This window comes from Etheostoma spectabile, chromosome 9 (genome assembly GCF_008692095.1).
Source record: "Etheostoma spectabile isolate EspeVRDwgs_2016 chromosome 9, UIUC_Espe_1.0, whole genome shotgun sequence".
NCBI classification, from domain to species: Eukaryota; Metazoa; Chordata; class Actinopteri; order Perciformes; family Percidae; genus Etheostoma; species Etheostoma spectabile.
Window position 1 is genome coordinate 14,088,841 of NC_045741.1, and position 17,951 is coordinate 14,106,791.

General features: G+C 40.8%; 1 protein-coding gene and 1 long non-coding RNA gene across 3 annotated transcripts in view; one reads left to right on the forward strand and one right to left on the reverse strand.

The window, feature by feature from the left end:
• Window positions 1–17,951, reverse strand: part of adamts10 (ADAM metallopeptidase with thrombospondin type 1 motif, 10) — a 49,595-nt gene that overhangs the window by 26,067 nt on the left and 5,577 nt on the right. Inside the window, exons 2-10 of one of the 2 annotated variants that reach the window (XM_032524884.1) lie at window positions 16,548–16,945; window positions 10,032–10,168; window positions 9,676–9,885; window positions 6,831–6,999; window positions 6,119–6,321; window positions 4,688–4,771; window positions 2,121–2,266; window positions 991–1,034; window positions 198–303 (exon numbers count right to left, since the gene is read on the reverse strand). In XM_032524884.1, coding sequence (XP_032380775.1) covers window positions 198–303; window positions 991–1,034; window positions 2,121–2,266; window positions 4,688–4,771; window positions 6,119–6,321; window positions 6,831–6,999; window positions 9,676–9,885; window positions 10,032–10,168; window positions 16,548–16,650 — 1,202 coding nt within the window. In that variant the 5' untranslated portion in view covers window positions 16,651–16,945. Of the gene's footprint in view, window positions 1–197; window positions 304–990; window positions 1,035–2,120; window positions 2,267–4,687; window positions 4,772–6,118; window positions 6,322–6,830; window positions 7,000–9,675; window positions 9,886–10,031; window positions 10,169–16,547; window positions 16,946–17,951 lie in introns of those variants that run through there. The other variant, XM_032524885.1, reaches the window with a different exon arrangement.
• LOC116694986 (uncharacterized) lies at window positions 645–15,702 on the forward strand. The gene is made up of 3 exons (XR_004333325.1): window positions 645–655; window positions 14,507–14,511; window positions 15,596–15,702. It is a non-coding gene; the product is annotated as an uncharacterized LOC116694986 (long non-coding RNA).

Below are 17,951 nucleotides of genomic sequence, written 5' to 3' on the forward strand. Positions count from 1 at the left end.
GAACTGTTGGGTCCTTGTAAATTCTGAAGAATGGTCTGGACCTAGTCTATCTGTAAAGTGTCTCGAGATAACTCTTGTAATGAATTGATACTATAAATAAAATTGAATTGAATTTAAATTTGTGTTGGGTTTTCAAAAAAAGAGTTGAGCCTAAAAATGGCAAGTGTATTGCATTTATATAGGTGTATTTGACTCACGTGTGTCCTATCTCGTGGGCAATGGTGAAGGCTGTTCCCAGGCCAATGTCCTCATTGATGCTGCAGCTCCTCTCTGGTTCACACATCCCTCCTACAGGAGCCAGACCTGTGTCACGCATGCACGCGCACACCACACACACACACACACACACACACACACACACACACACACACACACACACACACACATTTAAACCATCAGTACTATAGAAAACATAGAGACTGACCTATAAAACCCTCCTGATCTCAATTTCTGTGTGAGTGATAGAGATTTAAATTGTTTGTTATACTCCAGTCTGGAGTATTCTGGGCATTCTCAGCATACAGCAGTACACACTTATTCAAATACAAAACATCAACACACATAATGCACCTCTCTATTAATGAACCAAGTCAAACTTGATTTGTATTGTATTTGTTTTGTGTTATTTTATAATCTTGTGTGAGATTATGTGTGCGTGTGCTCTCTGGTATGTCTGTCGTTGTACTGACTTATTTGCGTTTCGGATCTTGAAAAGAGAAAATTTTGACTGAACCTTCAGATTTTGAGGGTTAAGACTTAGTTTTAGGGTTACACTAGGAATTCAGTTATGGTTTAGTATAGGTTATGGTTTGAGGTTAGGCATTTAGTCCTTTAGAAGAGGGTTACGGTCAGGCTTAAGGGATGAGAGAAGGCTCATTATGTCAGTGAACATTCTCAAAAGTTTAGTACAGTAAATATAGTGTTTGTAAAGTACAAATACGTGTGCATGTGTTTGGAGTGAGTGTGTGTGTGTGTTTGTGTGTGTGTTACCTAGAGTTTCACAGGGCTTGTTCTTTTGAATACAGATGTCGTATCTGCAGATGGGATGGAAAATCAACCAGGCTGTTAAACTAATAATTATCTACTCCCACACAAACAGATGCAGCACACTGTACATATGTAAACTGACACATACAAACACGCTTGACATAGACATGCAGAACATTCACAGATGGTGACAGACACAGTCAGACAGTGGACAGCGGTGATAGCAGACAGATACAGACTTAAAAGAACAATAGCAGGAAATCATGGATGGTCACTGTGGTGTCATCTTTCTGGACAGTTTCCATTCTCTGCTTGATAAATCCTGTTGTAAAATTCAAGTGTTCTCACAAAGCCGCCACCAAAACCCCAAGACATTTATCTTTCTGTACCCTTACATAAGCTTAGCTCCTTCTGTTAGAAAGAATAGGAAGGTATTTGTGGTAGCTCTGCCTGGCCCCATCCCATTCAGATGACTGTGACCAACCCATGGTTGTGTTTTTTGCTGTTGCACATTCCTCAGTCAATAGCATCAGTGTTATATCTTCTTAATATGCATCTACCACTCTGTTTTCCTCTGGCAGTATCAGTAACAGAGAGGGTAGTAGTAGTAGAGAGGGTAGTTTCTCGTCTTCTACATTTTCTCTGGGCTGCTTTAAAAAAAAAAAAAATCATAAATCTGTCACTTTCTTTTGCTCCCTCTTAAACTCTCTCTTTTACTTTTTCTTTCCAGATGCTGAGCAGAGCAGCCCCAGCTATCGTCACCTCAGACAGGACAAGATACAGCCCAACTCTCTTGGACTTGGCTTACCAAAACCTATGAGGATAGGGTTTGGGAATGTAAAAATTCAGCTCAGAAGAAACAGTGTTTTAACCCTTTTATAAACAGGGAAACAGACTAGACATTTTCATTTACAAGAACTGGCAGTAGGAGAGTTAGGTTGTTGTACATATTTGTTAACCCAGTACAGCCACTTGCCCTGCACTCACACTTTATGACAAAAACCCTTTTTATTTTGGCTTCACAAAATGTCTACAATTCTAAATCACTTTTATTTCTGTATGAAGAAAGCTCCAGAACAGAGTTATAGTCTTTATTATTACTTGAAAAAGGTTTGTCTGTTTGTATTTCCTACCTGGTAATAAGCACAGCAGTGTCATGGTGAGCAATCCCGTTGTCTGGTATGGCGTTACCGTAACTGCTGCGGTGCTGGATGTTTTTCTGCCACTTACAGAAGCTGTCTAAAGACTTCCCTGCATGGTGGTTGATCTCTAGTGTTGGCTGGAAGACAGACAAGAGAGAAAATACAGAGTCAAAAGCAGATTGGTGAAATAAAAATACATATTTAAATCTTGAAACACAACAAAAATGGATTTATTACAACTTCAGCAATTTTATATTTATACAAAGATAATTCAATAATAATGAATAGGTTAGTCATGACCGAAAGAACGAGGGTACAAGGGTACAAGAGGCCAAAATGTGTTTCCTCAGGAGGGGGGCTGGCGTCTCCCTTAGAAATAGGGTGAAGAGCACAGTCATGCGTGAGGAGCTTGGAGTTCCGCTGCTCCTTTGCGTTGAAAGGAGCCAGTTGAGGTGGTTTGGGCATCTGGTAAGGATGCCTCCTGGGCGCCTCCTTCCAGGCACGTCCAGCTGGGAGGAGGCCTCGGGGAAGACCCAGGACTAGGTGGAGGGATTATATCTCCACAATCAGATGTGAGGCCAAATAATTCTATGAACCCAGCCCCAGTCTTCCTGTACTACAGTCTTTAAAGATTGTTTCGAAACACGTGTCTCCAAAATGTCAACTTTACATGAGCTAAGAAAAGCCTTTTTCAGCTTTGTGACGCTACATTGATCAAATAATTAAACAGGTTTTTAAGTGGTTTATTTAGCGCAAGAAGTAGTTTAGTTTCTCAATACATAAGAATACTTCATTTGAAATCAGCCAAGGCCGAGATATGTGGTGGATTCTTAAGAAACCTCCCTCCACTCCATCAAAAAAGCAAATGTGGAAGCAGGATTAGAGTGGCGGTACTTTCTAGTATTATGAAAGTGCAGAGAGCAGAAGGAGAGGCCACAGCTGGCGAAAAAACCGTAACCCAGGAATGCATGTGGTGACATAACTAGTAATAGTCTCATCCCACAGTCCCTCATTTCTGGGCCCACTGCTGGCCAGATTTTACTTTCCAGGGGCATCTTGCCATTTACAGACCTGGAAACCAGCAGCAGAACCACACGCCGATCCTGTCCCGATCTAAACCTCAACGGTCCATGGAGAAAGAATAACAACACTACAACTGCCCACTACTAATGATCCTAACATTTACTTCTTTCCTCTGTCAGATGACGAACACATCCCGGTGGTAAATTGTGGGGCTAATTTTAAAGCAGTATGAACATTATGAATCATAAATGTTCCCTAATAAGACAACTATGGAGGAAACCTCAAAGCCCCAATGTAATACCCCTTTAATTCAGTATGATTCATCGGTCAGATTGCTAGAAGGTCAACATTAGGACGGAGCCGGCCGCACCGTCTCACCACATGCGGTGAATGGCGGGCTAATAAGATCAGTTACTTGGTAGCCAGGTGGCCCAGTCATCTCCTGTGCTATGATGGAAATGTCATGCACTTTTTGTGAGCTGAACCCTGCCTTGTGGTGAGGTGTGGATTCTAACTCTGAGCCCTTTCTAACCTCCGCTCACTCCCTTATATCATGCAACAGCAGTCTACATCCATGCTAAGAGTTCTGTGAGGCTATGCACAGCAATGTCTTGAGCTAAATGCTGACATCAGTATGCTAACATGCTTACAATGACAATGCTAACACGCTGATGTTTAGTAGGCATAATGTTTTCGTTGTTCACCATAATATAGTGTTGGCATGCTAACATTTGCTAATTAGCACCAAACATAAAGTACAGTTGAGGCCAATGGGAACATCATTGGGTGTTTAGTCATAAATCAATCAATCAGTATTGGATAAATGGTCGTACAAAATAAAAAGTCACCAGAGTTGTAACAATTCATCCCGGGGACAACGTGAATGTCTATACAAAGTCAACCTCATGGTGGCGCTAGAGAAACAGTCAGAGGATCAAGTCAGGAGGATTTATTTTCTGGGGACCATGAATGTCTGTACAAAAGTTTATGGCAATCCATCTAACAGTTGTTGAGGACCAAATTAGTGGACCAAGTGACCCGACCAAAATTGCTACATTGCTGGCGTAGCTAGAGAAAATTGGTAAAATGACAAACCAGAACTTGAGGAATCTGGCGAATTTGGATTCTGATGGGTGTTCACTTGGGCCTTAGATTTAAATACTGATGTTTTTCGCATCAGTGTCTAAATCTAACTTTAAGCTTTTCTACACTCTGGATGTACGTCATGGCAATGGTCAGAGAGGTCACTGTTCACCACAGCAACCAGCTGGACAGTCACAAAGCTGCTCTGTCTGACAGGTACAAAAAACCCCTCATATCCTGACTTTTCCGTACTCACCCATCTCCCTCTTCCTCGTTTCCTTACAATCTCTCGTCTATTTCATTTCAGCCACCATTCACAAGACCCACTTTCACACTAAGAGTCCTTCAGGATGGTATGAAAACAACAACAAGCTCATAGATGCTGTTCAGTGAAGGGTTTTGTGCAGTCTGGACTGAGAGGCAAGTAGCAGTAGTGGACAAAGTTTATTTACCTGGTCTTCCATTAGAAGGATGAGCCGTGTCACCACAATGTTGACTGCATTCCCCAGGCTAGAATCCTGGAACAGTTTGGCAACCTGACCTCCAGGGAAACAAGAAAAGACCAGTCTTAAAAACAGCTGATACACCAGTTGAGCACATTACACCAGAGCTCAAACACTAGAAATAGGCACATGAGTAATCCATCATAAATTAAGATGGGTATTGGCCCAGAGTAGTCCCAGAAAAGAAAAAAAATAGTACTGAAAACTGATTGAAAAAATTGTTAAAAAAAGAAAGTAAGAAAAAGAAAAGCTGGTTCAGCATGTTTTTGCTGTAGTTTTCTTGTTCGGATACCAGCCCTAATGCACTGTCCGTGAATAATACCAACTTTTGGGTCAACTCTAGATTGATTTGTGTAGCGACGGCTAAGTGAAGGCATCCCTGTTTTGTATCCCTACCAAGATGAACTTGAAGTTTTAACCTAACACTTATCTACGAGACAGACTAGTCTAGGAATCTTAAAGGAGCTATAAAGTCGGTGCACTACAAGGGACAATGATTATTAAAGAGTGAAAGCACCAACTGCAATAAAAAAAGACCAGAGTTAAAACCACTACTGGCTCTAAAGCTCTACTCAGGCACTTGTCATTACTGGTGTCGGGTGTAATTTGGCTCACTTTGCACCACACCACTAAAGAGACGCTGCTGGTTTCTGTGATTCTGCAACACTCCGGATGCAACCTGCTTTGTAACAATGGCAGTTGACCAACCCTTCATTAAATACATTCCTAACACATGTGTGTATAGGTTTAAAGTGATTAACTGTGTGTGAAAAGATCAGCAGTAACAAGAAACAGTGCAGATGATGACATATACCCTAAGCTTGTCTGGCTAAGACATGTGGCCTCCAGTAGGAGAAATTAAAAATGGTCTATGCATTTGTTTTTCTTTCTGTCACAAAGCATTATTCATGCAACTACATAAGCCTAAATCTAATTTATTACAATTTAAAGCAACACTATGCAGCTTTTCCCTCTTCGGTCCCCCTGCAGGTTGTCTCATTGGAACTACAGCTTGTGCGGCTGTAGTTCCAATGAGACAACCTGCAGGAGGACCGAAGGGGGAAAAGTTGCATAGTGTTGCTTTAATAAATGTTTTTGACACATAATTATATGAACCAGTTTATGTATAACTAATCCTTGGTGTTAGAGAAGCACTGAATGTTTTCCCTGTTACTGTAAAAGGTTTCTTAGTTGACTCCAAGCTCCAGGTTGTTGGATTGCTGCCAAAAACTTAGGAAAGCTGAACTATACAAAACCAAAGTATCATCTCGGCATGAAACTTTTCATAATTCAGTGATTTATTCATCAAGAATAACTCCAATGACTCCAATGGCTTTTTAATGCGTTGTGCATTTGCATCTTTTGTGTTGTGAAACTTACAATATTCATGACAGCCAGGATGTACTGCTCGATGTCCCTGCGGCCATGGTAACCCACCATCATCTTGTCGGCTACCACCAGCGTCTCCACGTAGCGCTCCCGGCTAACTGAGCGCTTCAGAGGCAGCTGGCCTCGCCCGACATGATGAGGAGGCGTCTTCAGAGTTCGCTGCCACCATGACGCGCCTTTCATCGGCTTCTCATCTGAGGAAGATCAACCACACACACACACACACACACACACACACACACACACACACACATTGACGTTTTGATGGGATATTGTGAGACAAAACCCACAAAAGCTCAACAGCAGGTAAGCCAATTATACATACAGAATTACTGACTGTACATTTTTTATTTGCTATAACTAGCTAAGACATGTATGATGATCTGAAACACTTTATCAACCAGAATGATGCCTGGACACACTTTCTATGAATATATAGCAGAATAAAAGCAAAGCATTACAAGTTGGAAGTTGTTTTTTTTAAATGCTATTATGTCAAAAAAAAATAGTTTTTCAACATACTTTTGCTTTTTCAATAACACCCTGCAACACAGACTCAGTCACACCCAATCACAACTGGGAACTGAAACACAACCACAATCTTCTGCTGCTGGCTGCTACGCAAGTCAGCCTGGGGCCGTTAACTCCTCCAGCCTGGACCAAACTGCTGCTACTAAAAAGACCAGAATATCTCTCCTCTCACCAATGACTCCGCAGGATTGGCCCTTGTACTGATAGCGGAGCGACGACCGCTTGTAAACCACATGGGGGCGCCCCTCTGCTCTCTCCCCCCTCTCCTGCTTGGTCTGGTTATCTGGTGAGACAAGGGGTTCAATCAGGTACTCCTCTCCCCCTGCAACAATCACCCCCTGCTGCAGAGAGACAGATACATAGAACAGAATAGAACAGAATAAAATAGAATAGAACAACAGGAATCATTGCTTTCATGGTAGAAACATCACAAACATCACATTACACAGTTGGTCTGAGTCTTTACTTAACATGTCAATAAAGGAAATAAGAACAGCCGCTGATACTGATCATCCCAAATTATTCATCAATTATATGACTACAATTAATGACTTATACTCTTCATATTGACAAAGAAGAGTAGAGCAACGAAGCAGGCAGGGTAAGTTAAGGTGAGGCAGAACTGAATCAGAGGCCCTCTGAGGGATCCTGCTGTTAAGGGGTCAGACAACTGACAGCTGGAGAGGACGAGACTTCCTTCTTTCACAACCTCTGTGCTTCCAATGCAGCTGATTTTGAGCTCAGTGTTTAGTGTTGTTGTAGTTTTTGCCCTCCATTTATGACCACTGTCTCCCTAGTTTATTTTAGAAGTATCACTTGTCAGTATAGATCAAGTAACACCATATTAGTAAAAAAGAAATATGCAGGAGTTTACAGCTCACATGCAAGATGACTTCACAGTGAGCCTCTTTTGTTCCACAAAACAAGAGTCACTAAATAACTATCAATCGTTTTATATATTTGTACATTTTCCTTGTTTACAGTAGCATTTGTAACTTCATCTTCAGGTTATGTTTGCTGATTAAGCAGCTACAAAGTCTTTAGTAAGCAATAATACATTCAACTCTTTGGGATAAACATGGACATCAAGGTACGATAATATGCCACATGTCATTATTAGGACTATGATTCAGTCCAAGTTCATCCCAGACTATCCACCAATTGTTCAGTGATGAAATTATAACACTCCTTTTATAATTAAAGACTTTTTTCTTACAGATACAAGCCTAACATTAGCATCATTTGGCTTTGTGTTCAGATAGTCCCCCTACAAACACCTCCTCACAGGGTCCTCTGTCAGTCCCATCTGAGAAGAGGATCCCACAGAACTGACACACACAGACAAACACACGTGAGAGCATGAAAGAGTGAATGAGAGCGAGAAAAATGAGAGAGTGAGACAGAGAGCGATACACTAACACTTCCTTTGAATTTGTTCAGATGTGTTGGCCTCGACCCACTGCGGCAGCTTTCAAAGTGCCTTTAATCCCATAATATAGTTAGTGATGCTCCCCTGGACACCACCCGCTCACTGGTGAATGCGCCCATGCTGGTCTGACCAACAGTAATTACGTGTGCTGCTTATTAACGCTTTGTGCACACATCTAATCCTCAGCTGTGTATACAACTGTTATTGTGGAACCTGCTGTTTTGTAGAGGATACACAGATACACAGAGCTGTGAATGCAGGGAATAGATTCCAGCCCACAAAATAATGCATCACAATTAGGGGGTCCAGTCCAGTGATTCAGAAGGGGCACTAACTTTGAACTTTAAGTTCTGGGCATTAACAAACTGATGACTTGATTTTAGAATTAGAGCTTTACTAAGTGGTAAACAAGACCACTTTGTAAAACTGTTAACATTTACAGAAGATTAAAGGACCAGATATTCTTTCTTCCCATAACCTGCCTTCTTAAACCACAGCTTCAGTTAATAACTTCCTATATTTCCTTGACTGCCTTTAAACAGCCCCAAGGGAGCATGCCGGAGCTTGATGCATTGTGGGTTACAAGTTCATCTTCATCTTCAAACAAGGTCTAACGGCACCCCCACACCCTTCCCAGGTGTGAATAGTTTGGCTGCTTCAGACAATTTTTGTAACAATCTCAAACCAAAAATCTAACAATAACGCCTATTTAACATAGCAATTGACAAGGTTTGCAGAGCTGAGAAAGTAACCAGGGTTTGCACTTCTCCTTCAGGCTGTCTTTTCTCTTCCTTCACGCACTGAGTGCAACAACATTGATGCCTTTGAGGAGAGACATATTGAAAGCGTGCTAAATATCCACATTTGTACAATTCATTGAGTGGTGCCTCTATCTATGATGACCACATTGTGGCCTTTTGAGGCAGGTATAAACATGTCTGCTCATACAACCCTGTTTGATTCATACTGATCCACGTTCATGGTTATTAACAGTTTCCAACTTTGAAAAAGTGTTCACATCAAAATCCCAGTTGTAATTTAAACAGGGGAACTCAGTAAAAAATAAATGTAAAAACTTTGATATATCCAGGCCATCTTTCAATGCCATTTTTTCAATACAAGAGATTCTTATTTTCAATGTACAGTATTTTTAATCTTCACCAGACGGACTATTGAACAGCCTTAAATGCGGAAGTCTTTCTCACTCCATCCCATAAGGCGTGTTGTACACAAACCCTTAAGAGAACAATGGGGAAAGTACTGCCTTTCCTTTAGCTGTAGTGCTGTACAAAGTATGTATCCCTGATTGTTAAATATGCTGGTGCAAATTTGTAAGTAGTTGCACTGGAGATGTATTAACATATTGTAACATATCATCATGTCTTCTACACTTGGTTAACTATCTGTAGGAATAGACAAATGTAAGAAAATTAAATAAAGCACCTTTTAAGACACATATTTCCTTTCAGATTAGGTAATTTTGAGATTGTTTTTTTTGAGATGTCAAGCTTTGCTGATCCCTCATTTGCTGAGCCAGTGCTGCTGCTACTGCTGACCTCACACTGAATTAGATGTGGATTAGACTTACCAGGCCGTTACAGTTGCTCAGGGCCACTTTGCTGGAGTGCGGTTGATCTTGGAGGTGTCCAACATAGTGGCAGTGGGGAGAGTAAGGATGACTCCAGGCCAATCTGCCTTTCTTCCAGTATTCCACTCTGAACAGCCGGGACAGCAGGCCTCCCTGCAGCGTTAGGTTCAGCAGGAAGTTATTACGTGACGTGGACAGCTGGTAGAAGAGCTAAAAGATAGGAAAAAAAGGCAGTTAGGTTTAGGTTAGCTTGGATAAGTATAATAAAGAGTAGTGTTTGTGTGTAAATGTAAGACCAACAGAGACTAAAAAGATGAATGAAAAAAATTGGAAAACTATTTAAAAAAGCATCATACAGAGTCCGGCAGTCTTTCTTCAGTGCTGCGTTTCCTTCTGTGGTGTTGTGGCATTTCTGCATCCAGCGCCTGGCCATTGGGTCCTACACGTACTGGGATGGCGATCTCATACTGGCCTAGACTGGACAGGAAAGCAGCTAGAGGGAGAGAAATAAAGAAGGCATACAACCAAAATCAGAGTTTAACCTAATAAAGCAAAAGAATTCCACTTAATCCAACTGACTCTAATTAAAAACAGTTGAGGATTTGGGAGCTGCTTATTTTGAATAATGCTATGGGACTTTTTATTGAGAGAGTAACCCAGTTGGCAAAGATCAACTTGCAGACTTTTTGGCCCATTACTGACAAGGTCCCTTCACTCCAAGAACCCCCTCCTGCACGAGGCCAAAAGTTGCCATGGTTACCCTGAAACTGTATACTTCCTGTCTGTCCCAGTCTGTGCCAGGGCCTGGTGGAGATTTATTGTCCAAACACACACAGCTCCAAACAGCCAACGTCAGCTAACTAACGGGGAAAGGTCTTTGGCCTCAGTTGGTGGAGTTGCAGCCCCTTCCCACACAGAGTAAATACCCAGAGATCAGAGTTCCCTGGTACAGACTTGGAAAGCTGTGTACCGGGAAAAGAGACTCTGTATGCAGTGGATTGGTCTGACATAAATAAACAGCAAGCACAATTACAAATGCTGCCTTCTCATGGAACTCGTGAAGCCGAACTGTATTTTCGACACAGGAAGTTTGATACAAAATATGCTCGGCGTTCAAGTGGTTTCAGTCATGAGAACAAAAATGGACAATAGCCTTGTTTCCTTTTCAAAAATGGTGAATGACTCCAGCATTTTTTTCCTATTTATGTGCACAAATATACTGTGAGCAAAACAAACGTCCCATAAGGGTTCGAGAAGGTGGGATAGCCTGTAAAGATTTTACTGGAACTAATTGTGAAACTCTGAGAATTGTACTGGAACAAAAACAGACAATTCAAAGATTGTGTTTATGAATCATTAAAAGATGTATACTGTCACGGTGACCGTTAATCATTTTCTGCACTTTTATCCCCTACTTTTCTTCATTATCTGACCTACACACCCTCTGGCACACCTGCTCCCAAATCCCTCATTAGCAGTTCTTAAGATATATTACTACCAGATTTTCTATTGTTCTACCCCTGCCGTATTGTCCAAGCCTTTTTTGTGGCCTGCCTGCTTATGCTCTTTTTGACTTGGTTACCTGTTCTGTAGTGAAACCCTGTTCTGATCAACAGCCTAGTAAACCGAGCTTTAGCTTTTAGCTTACCTTTTCTAACTCTGAGTGGTGTCTTTAAGTCCTCACTTTATCACGGAACCATTACACACTGAATTTCTAAGGTAACAAACAATTCATTAAAGATTATTTAAAAAATTACACAAATACACTCTTAAATATATAAATAACGGTGTTACTAGCGGCATTACTTTTTTTCAGTGAGGAGTAATCTAATTGATTACTCTTCCCCTCTTAATAATGCTGTTACCGTTACTGAAAAATGTGGCGCGTTACTATAATTGAAGCTGTTTTTTTCATCAGACCAACTAGATCTCTGAGCCAAGAGACAAATACTTTTTTTGTTCCTTGGTTAGTAGGCCGTGCATAAATGCTGACGATTGACTGAGGTTAAGTAAAATTTCATGGTAAGCCAATCAGAGGTAGAGTTGGGCGGGTGTTCAAAAGCACGCATAGTCGGACACACAACACAAGCGAGTCAGTCAACATGAGACAGGTATGGCGTTACGTGTGGTCCAGAAGTTACGTGGGATCCATAATAACGCCTCATTACACATTCAGAAAATATGGATAAACATTAGCATTCATTTGGAGCTGTGTTTCTGGTCACCTATATGCCCTGCGTCCAATATACAGTATTTTTTTAAGCAGTTGGGTCTCCACCAACTCCTGGAAAACTTGTTTATAGCTTTATTATTTAAATTGCTTCAATCTCAACGACCATCAACAAACTGCTGATTGCTAATTTGTTTGTCATTTGGCACTGAACAGATAATGTTAGTATGGAGTTTTTTTTAGGGTTGCAACTACCTATTCTTTTCACAATAAACTATTAAAAATTATAAATCAGTTGCATTTGATTGTTTACTCAAAAAATGTGGTAATAAACATAGTCTAAATAGACTTAAAAAGTCAGATCAATGATCAGATAACTAGTTCAAAAGTCCTAAAATGGACACTTAAAGGCATCGCATTACCTTCCTAAGAGTCAGAGCTGCTTTCCATAACAAATCCATTCTGCTCTCACAAACTACAGCAAGTAATCTGGCAGGTGGTATTACCATTAAAGCAAAGGAAAAGCTTCTGGAGAGAAAATGTGGGGAGGGTGTGAATGAAGTACAAATAACTCACCTCCAAGGAAGAAATAATGAGACCTCACACAGAATGAACTGTAGACTAATGAAAACCAGTAAAACATATTAGTATGTAGTTTGGAGTAAAGGTTTAAGAGGAAGTGTTTAATGGATAGCAAATTGTGCCCACAGCGCCCTTGCAAAATATGTTAATTGACTGACTCAGTATTTCAAAATGTTAAGTAGACATCAAAGCAAAGAGCAAACTGACAGTGGAAACATGTTTGCTAAATTTAACAGGAGACACTCCCTGGCTAAAAGGGTTTTATACAAAAGTGTCTCTGCTGATACAGTAAATACATCCATCCACCCATGCACAGGGCATCCCCCTGGTTTCTCTTATCATCAAATGAAAATAATGGAAGGAAATACTCTGGATGGAAACGGTCCCTCCTTCCATCCTAAAAGAGAAAAAATGGTTGAAGTGCTTGTCTTTAGATCATAACCTTGTTAGAAGTGTTTTTAGTGCCTCTCTTGTCTTTCTCCTGTATTATCCAGGTTATAAAATCTTAACATCAAACATGTCGTCACCTCATATAGATGTCATGCTCAACTTGTTGCCTGTTTACACATCCAGTGGCCACAAAGCAACATGTGCTTTCATTTGGCATTGTCGTTTTGTCAACCGAGTAAATGTAAGTCCACTGTCTTTAAGCTTCATTCATCGATCTCCACCAACTTTTGAGAATAACATCTGGCTCTTTAGCTATGTTTACCAGCTAGTCACTAACACTGTCTGTCTGCCGTTTGGTGCTTAGCAGGTCATATTTATTTTATTTTTTGGATAACACAGTAAAACAGCCTGATGTGGTTGGAAGCAAGGTTAATGAGAGCAGTTTCCGATTTCAAACAATGAGCTAAATAAAGCTAGCTTGACGTCGTCATACTCAGATTCTAGTCAGAATGAGTCCTGATACTGCTCCCTTAGACTGTGATAATGGGGAATGTTTCAACCGAACCAGGAAACAAAATGCCTCTGCACTCGATTGGATAGACCTACAACCAATCAAAGCAATGGAGACAGACGCCACAGAAGCTACAAGTTGACTGGCCAATGATGTTGCGATGGACATGCGCACTAGCAAAAGTTTGTTTGTGTTGTCATAGCAACCCTGTGCGTTCATGAGCTTCTCTCTCGTGTCTCTCACAAGTAACGTCATACGATTTATTGTCTAAAATATTCACATTAACGTTAAACATTGTGTTTCCGTTGTTCCTGATTGTTTACATGCTTATCTAAATAAATGATGGATGTATTTAGAGAACAAGGAGATGTAATCATTATGTCGTGCTATTAGCTAGTTAGCTACTAGCTAGTAAGCTACTAACTTGCGCTAGGCTACTAAGTGATACTTAGCTAGGTAAGCTACTAGCCATTAGCCCCGACAGATTGGGAAATGCTAATGACATTACATCCACGTTACAGGGTTTACAGCATACATATCGTACATCCATAAAACCTTCGGATGTATCATAAGATAATGCCATGGGTGCATACCTGGAGTTTGGCCGAAACGGGTAATTCTAACAAGAATCAATTGTGAGAATAACTTCGGAATAATTATGTCTGGCATGACCAGAAATTTCATAATTATGTTAAATAACGCAAAACAAATAAATGGTGGAAGGTAACGCATCTGATTTCATTTACTGCTATAGTAAAAAAGAAATTTTGTTTCTTTTGTTTAATCTGGACATTTTGCTGGATACATCATGACCTTTGTGGATCTACTGATTGCAGTGGATTGCTTTTTTTCATGTCATTGGATTACAACAAAATACAGATCTTTTTTCTTAATGTGTCTTAATGGTGTGATTGCACTTTGTGTTTAGAAAGGCATCTCAACAGACTGTTGGTCCAACACAATTATTCACTGTTACATTTTAGTTGAATTTAAGTGTCGGGGCATTCCGCCACCACCTGTCTATTGTTCCAAGACAGCTGTGCCGCGATTGGATTTCATAAGAGCAAATTGGTAAATTGTTATAATGTAATTTAAAATATCCTTTCAAAATAAACATATGCTTATTTAGCATGTTTGTTTTGTCCATGTGTGCTTGTGCTGTGTTCCACAAGTGGTAGGACAGGTCTCAGCTGTTACAATGAGTTTTTTGTATTTTTTTTGCCCACCCCTGGCTCGAACACATGGTGAATTACACCCATTAGCTACATCCATTATTACAGGACCTCTGGAGAAGTCATAAAAGCTTGCGTAGTGCAGAGCAACGTGGGTTGTTGTAAACAAATACAACCTAAGTTGATCATCTGTCCATCATCATATAAAGCCCGTCCTGACAATTTGATTGGTCCAAACAGCTCTTGTTTGAGGATAGATGCTCCACAACGGATCAAGTCCAGACCGAACTTCCCGACCTCAAATGTTGAGGGCGGGGCTAAGCTCGGCTGGCATCCAGGCTAAAAAAAGCTAAAATACTCCATAAAGCTGAAAACGTCACAGTTCTGTGGTTTTATCATTAGGAACAACTCTCTTTACATTACACGTAGTCATTTGATCCATCGTTAATATCAGAATTAAGTAGTGCAGCTTTAAAGCCTAATCTGTCTAGTTTGAGGGGTGGGTTATTTAAAGGAAGCAGCGAGGCAGACTATTGGAGACAGATGGCTGCGAGGGGTCAGAGGTGAAGTTTCGAAATTTCACAATCACAGCCTTGTTCATGGTGACGAGACACGGACACTCAGGGATTTTGTCTTTGCCTTTAAGAAAATTTCAGTCGCTCAAGATTCAGTGTGTATGTGAGAGAGACTGTGTGGCAAGAGGTGAGTGAGGTGAGCACGTGTCTGTGCAACAGCTACATGATTTGTGGAAGCAGTGTTCAAGTTCAGCAGCACAGACCTGCAGACCTGTAGTGTGCCTCAGCCAGACAGACAGCCGGGTAAGACCTGAAACATTTTCTGCGGCTCATTTCACATAACTTTATCTCATCGGAGAACTGTGCATGGGAGTTGTACATAAAAAAACAATTGCAGTAACTATAGAACACATGATAATTCTTAACTTACAATTAAAGTATAATTTAAATTACCTATTTTTGAGGGGGAATAAACTAAAAGTTTCCACCGTGAAGGCATAATATGTCCCCTTGCGGTTATAGCCAGACCACAGGGCGCTCAGTGGATTGTTGTCGGGATGGGAGAGAAAGCGGAAGCAAGGATGCAGGTCGGGCCTGTTAGCCCGGCTAAGGGAACTACCACACAGATCACCACTGCCAAGCCTCATACTCACCAACACCAGATCGATTGCGTATAAAATGGATGAGCTACAAATACACACAGAATCAATGCGTGATGATTATTACTGAAGCCTGGCTGAACACACTCATCCCGGATGGCAGCTAGCAGCTAGCAGCTAGCAGGGCGAGACAGGGTAGGTGACTTTAAACAATTTCGGAGTTGAAAACACATTTTATTGTCACTTAAGGGCCCTGTTCATGTTGTACAGACATTTTAACTGCATTTTGTGTCTGTTAAGAGGCACAAAGGCACTCTTTAGAACATGCCCCCACAACTGTTGTTTTAGTTAACGTTGCTGCAGCTACTCTAGCACCGATTTGGGCCGGTTTTCATTCTATTGACAGTACTCGCATATTCATAGCGATCAAGATTAACGTAAAATTTGATTCTCCTTAAAGGAAAAATCCTTGAATGGCTGCTTGTCTTGAGACAGCAATGGCTTCTTTTTGTATATTACTGTGTTACGAGATAAATGTATCCAACATTGGACCTATTGCCATGCCATTAACACTGTGGTAGCTATCCTTTTAATACTGTATCTCTGGGTGCATAAGGCCATTGTGGCAATTATCCTAAACAATTACCTTGATTCCTTTATGGCTACACATTTTATTTTTGCATTACATTATGATTTGTCAGGTATTGTCAGGTATTGCCTGTATTTCTTGCCTGTATTTCTTGCCTTGTATTTCTTTCGTGCTTACTTGTTTGTGTGTTTTTGTTTTTTGCTGTTATTGAAAAATGCTGCTACTGTAACAACAAAATTTCCCCGTCGTGGGATGAATAAAGTATAATCTAATCTAATCTAATCTAATCTAATTTAGTTTGCTGGATATATATAAATGTATAGTAAAAAATCGCTTCCTCTTACCTTGTGACTGGACAAACTCATCGCTGTGACCTCCTTCGACCTCTGTGGCAACCATGACGACGATGGCAGTGCAGACCAGACCAGTCCTCCATAGCATTTCCATGGTTACTACAGTAGTTGCTATAGTAACAGAATTCAGTGCAGTGGTCCCCGGGCCTCTGTCCCAACATGTCTTCTGCCCTCTCGGATGCCCCGTCGCCTAGCAGTGGGACAGCTCAGCACTCTGTAGGGCCATGGCTGCTGAAAGATCCGTGGGTTCAGACATAGCAGCCTCTACAGTGTGGTGATCAGTGAGTGGAGATGGATCCTGGACGAGTCCTTATAGGAGTAGAAAAAACCTGGACGGATTTCCCAAGAGGTTCAGCCGCACTGGAAGGTTTAGACTCCTCTCTACAGCCCTGTAGAAGAGAAATTGTTCAGTGAGGAAGAGGAAGGCCAGGAAAGGGAGTGAAAAGGGAGGGATTCAGATAACTTTATTTGTCCCCAAGGGGCTATTCACTTTTACAGGCAACCAAACCATTAACATTTAAAGTTAAAAGTGCATTAGCATATCAAACCAGCTATTAGGCTAACTGAAATAAAACCATATATATATATATATATATATATATATATATATATATATATATAGATTGGTGCCTAATGTTTGGACTATTTGAACATTTTCATTGCACCCTCAGTTTTGGTTTGTTCCTATGCTTCCTAAAGTCTATGATCAATTATTTAGTTTAGACATATTTAAATCAAGAAATATGTTGTCACACCACTGTTATGATCAGATTGGTTGCTCTGGGGAAGGGACAATAGTAGTTTGAAAACTTCACCAAGTAGCTGTTCTCCCAAGATGACCTGCAGTTGTCAGTGTATAATATAAAAGCAGGGGGGGGGGGGAGCATGCAGCCCTAGGGAGAGCCTGTGTTAGATACAATGACAGAGGACATATTTCCATTCACATAGACATGCTGCCTTCTGTTTGTTTAACAATTTAAAACTAGTAATACGATCTGCTTGAGTAATTTAAAATATGAGGCTAATCGTTCAATTAGAATGTGAGGCTGCATTTTGTTAAAGTCTGAACTAAAGTCAGCAAATAAAAGTCTTGCACGTGAAGCAGGTTTCTCAAGATGTTTATACACCCTGTCAAGAATGAAGAACTCCCTTGCTCACTTGATATGCAAACTGTAGTGGATCTAATTTTTCAACAGTTAGGGGGATGCTTGTGTCCTTCAGGATCTTTTCAAATCACTTCATTTACCAGGGAAGTTGGTGTAATTGATTGGTGAATTCATTGAGGGGAATGAAAAGGGAGGACCAATGGAGACATAGTAAAACACTCACTTAGAGAGAGAGAGGGAGAGAGAGAGAGGGAGAGAGAGAGAGGGAGAGAGAGAAAGAGAGAGAGAG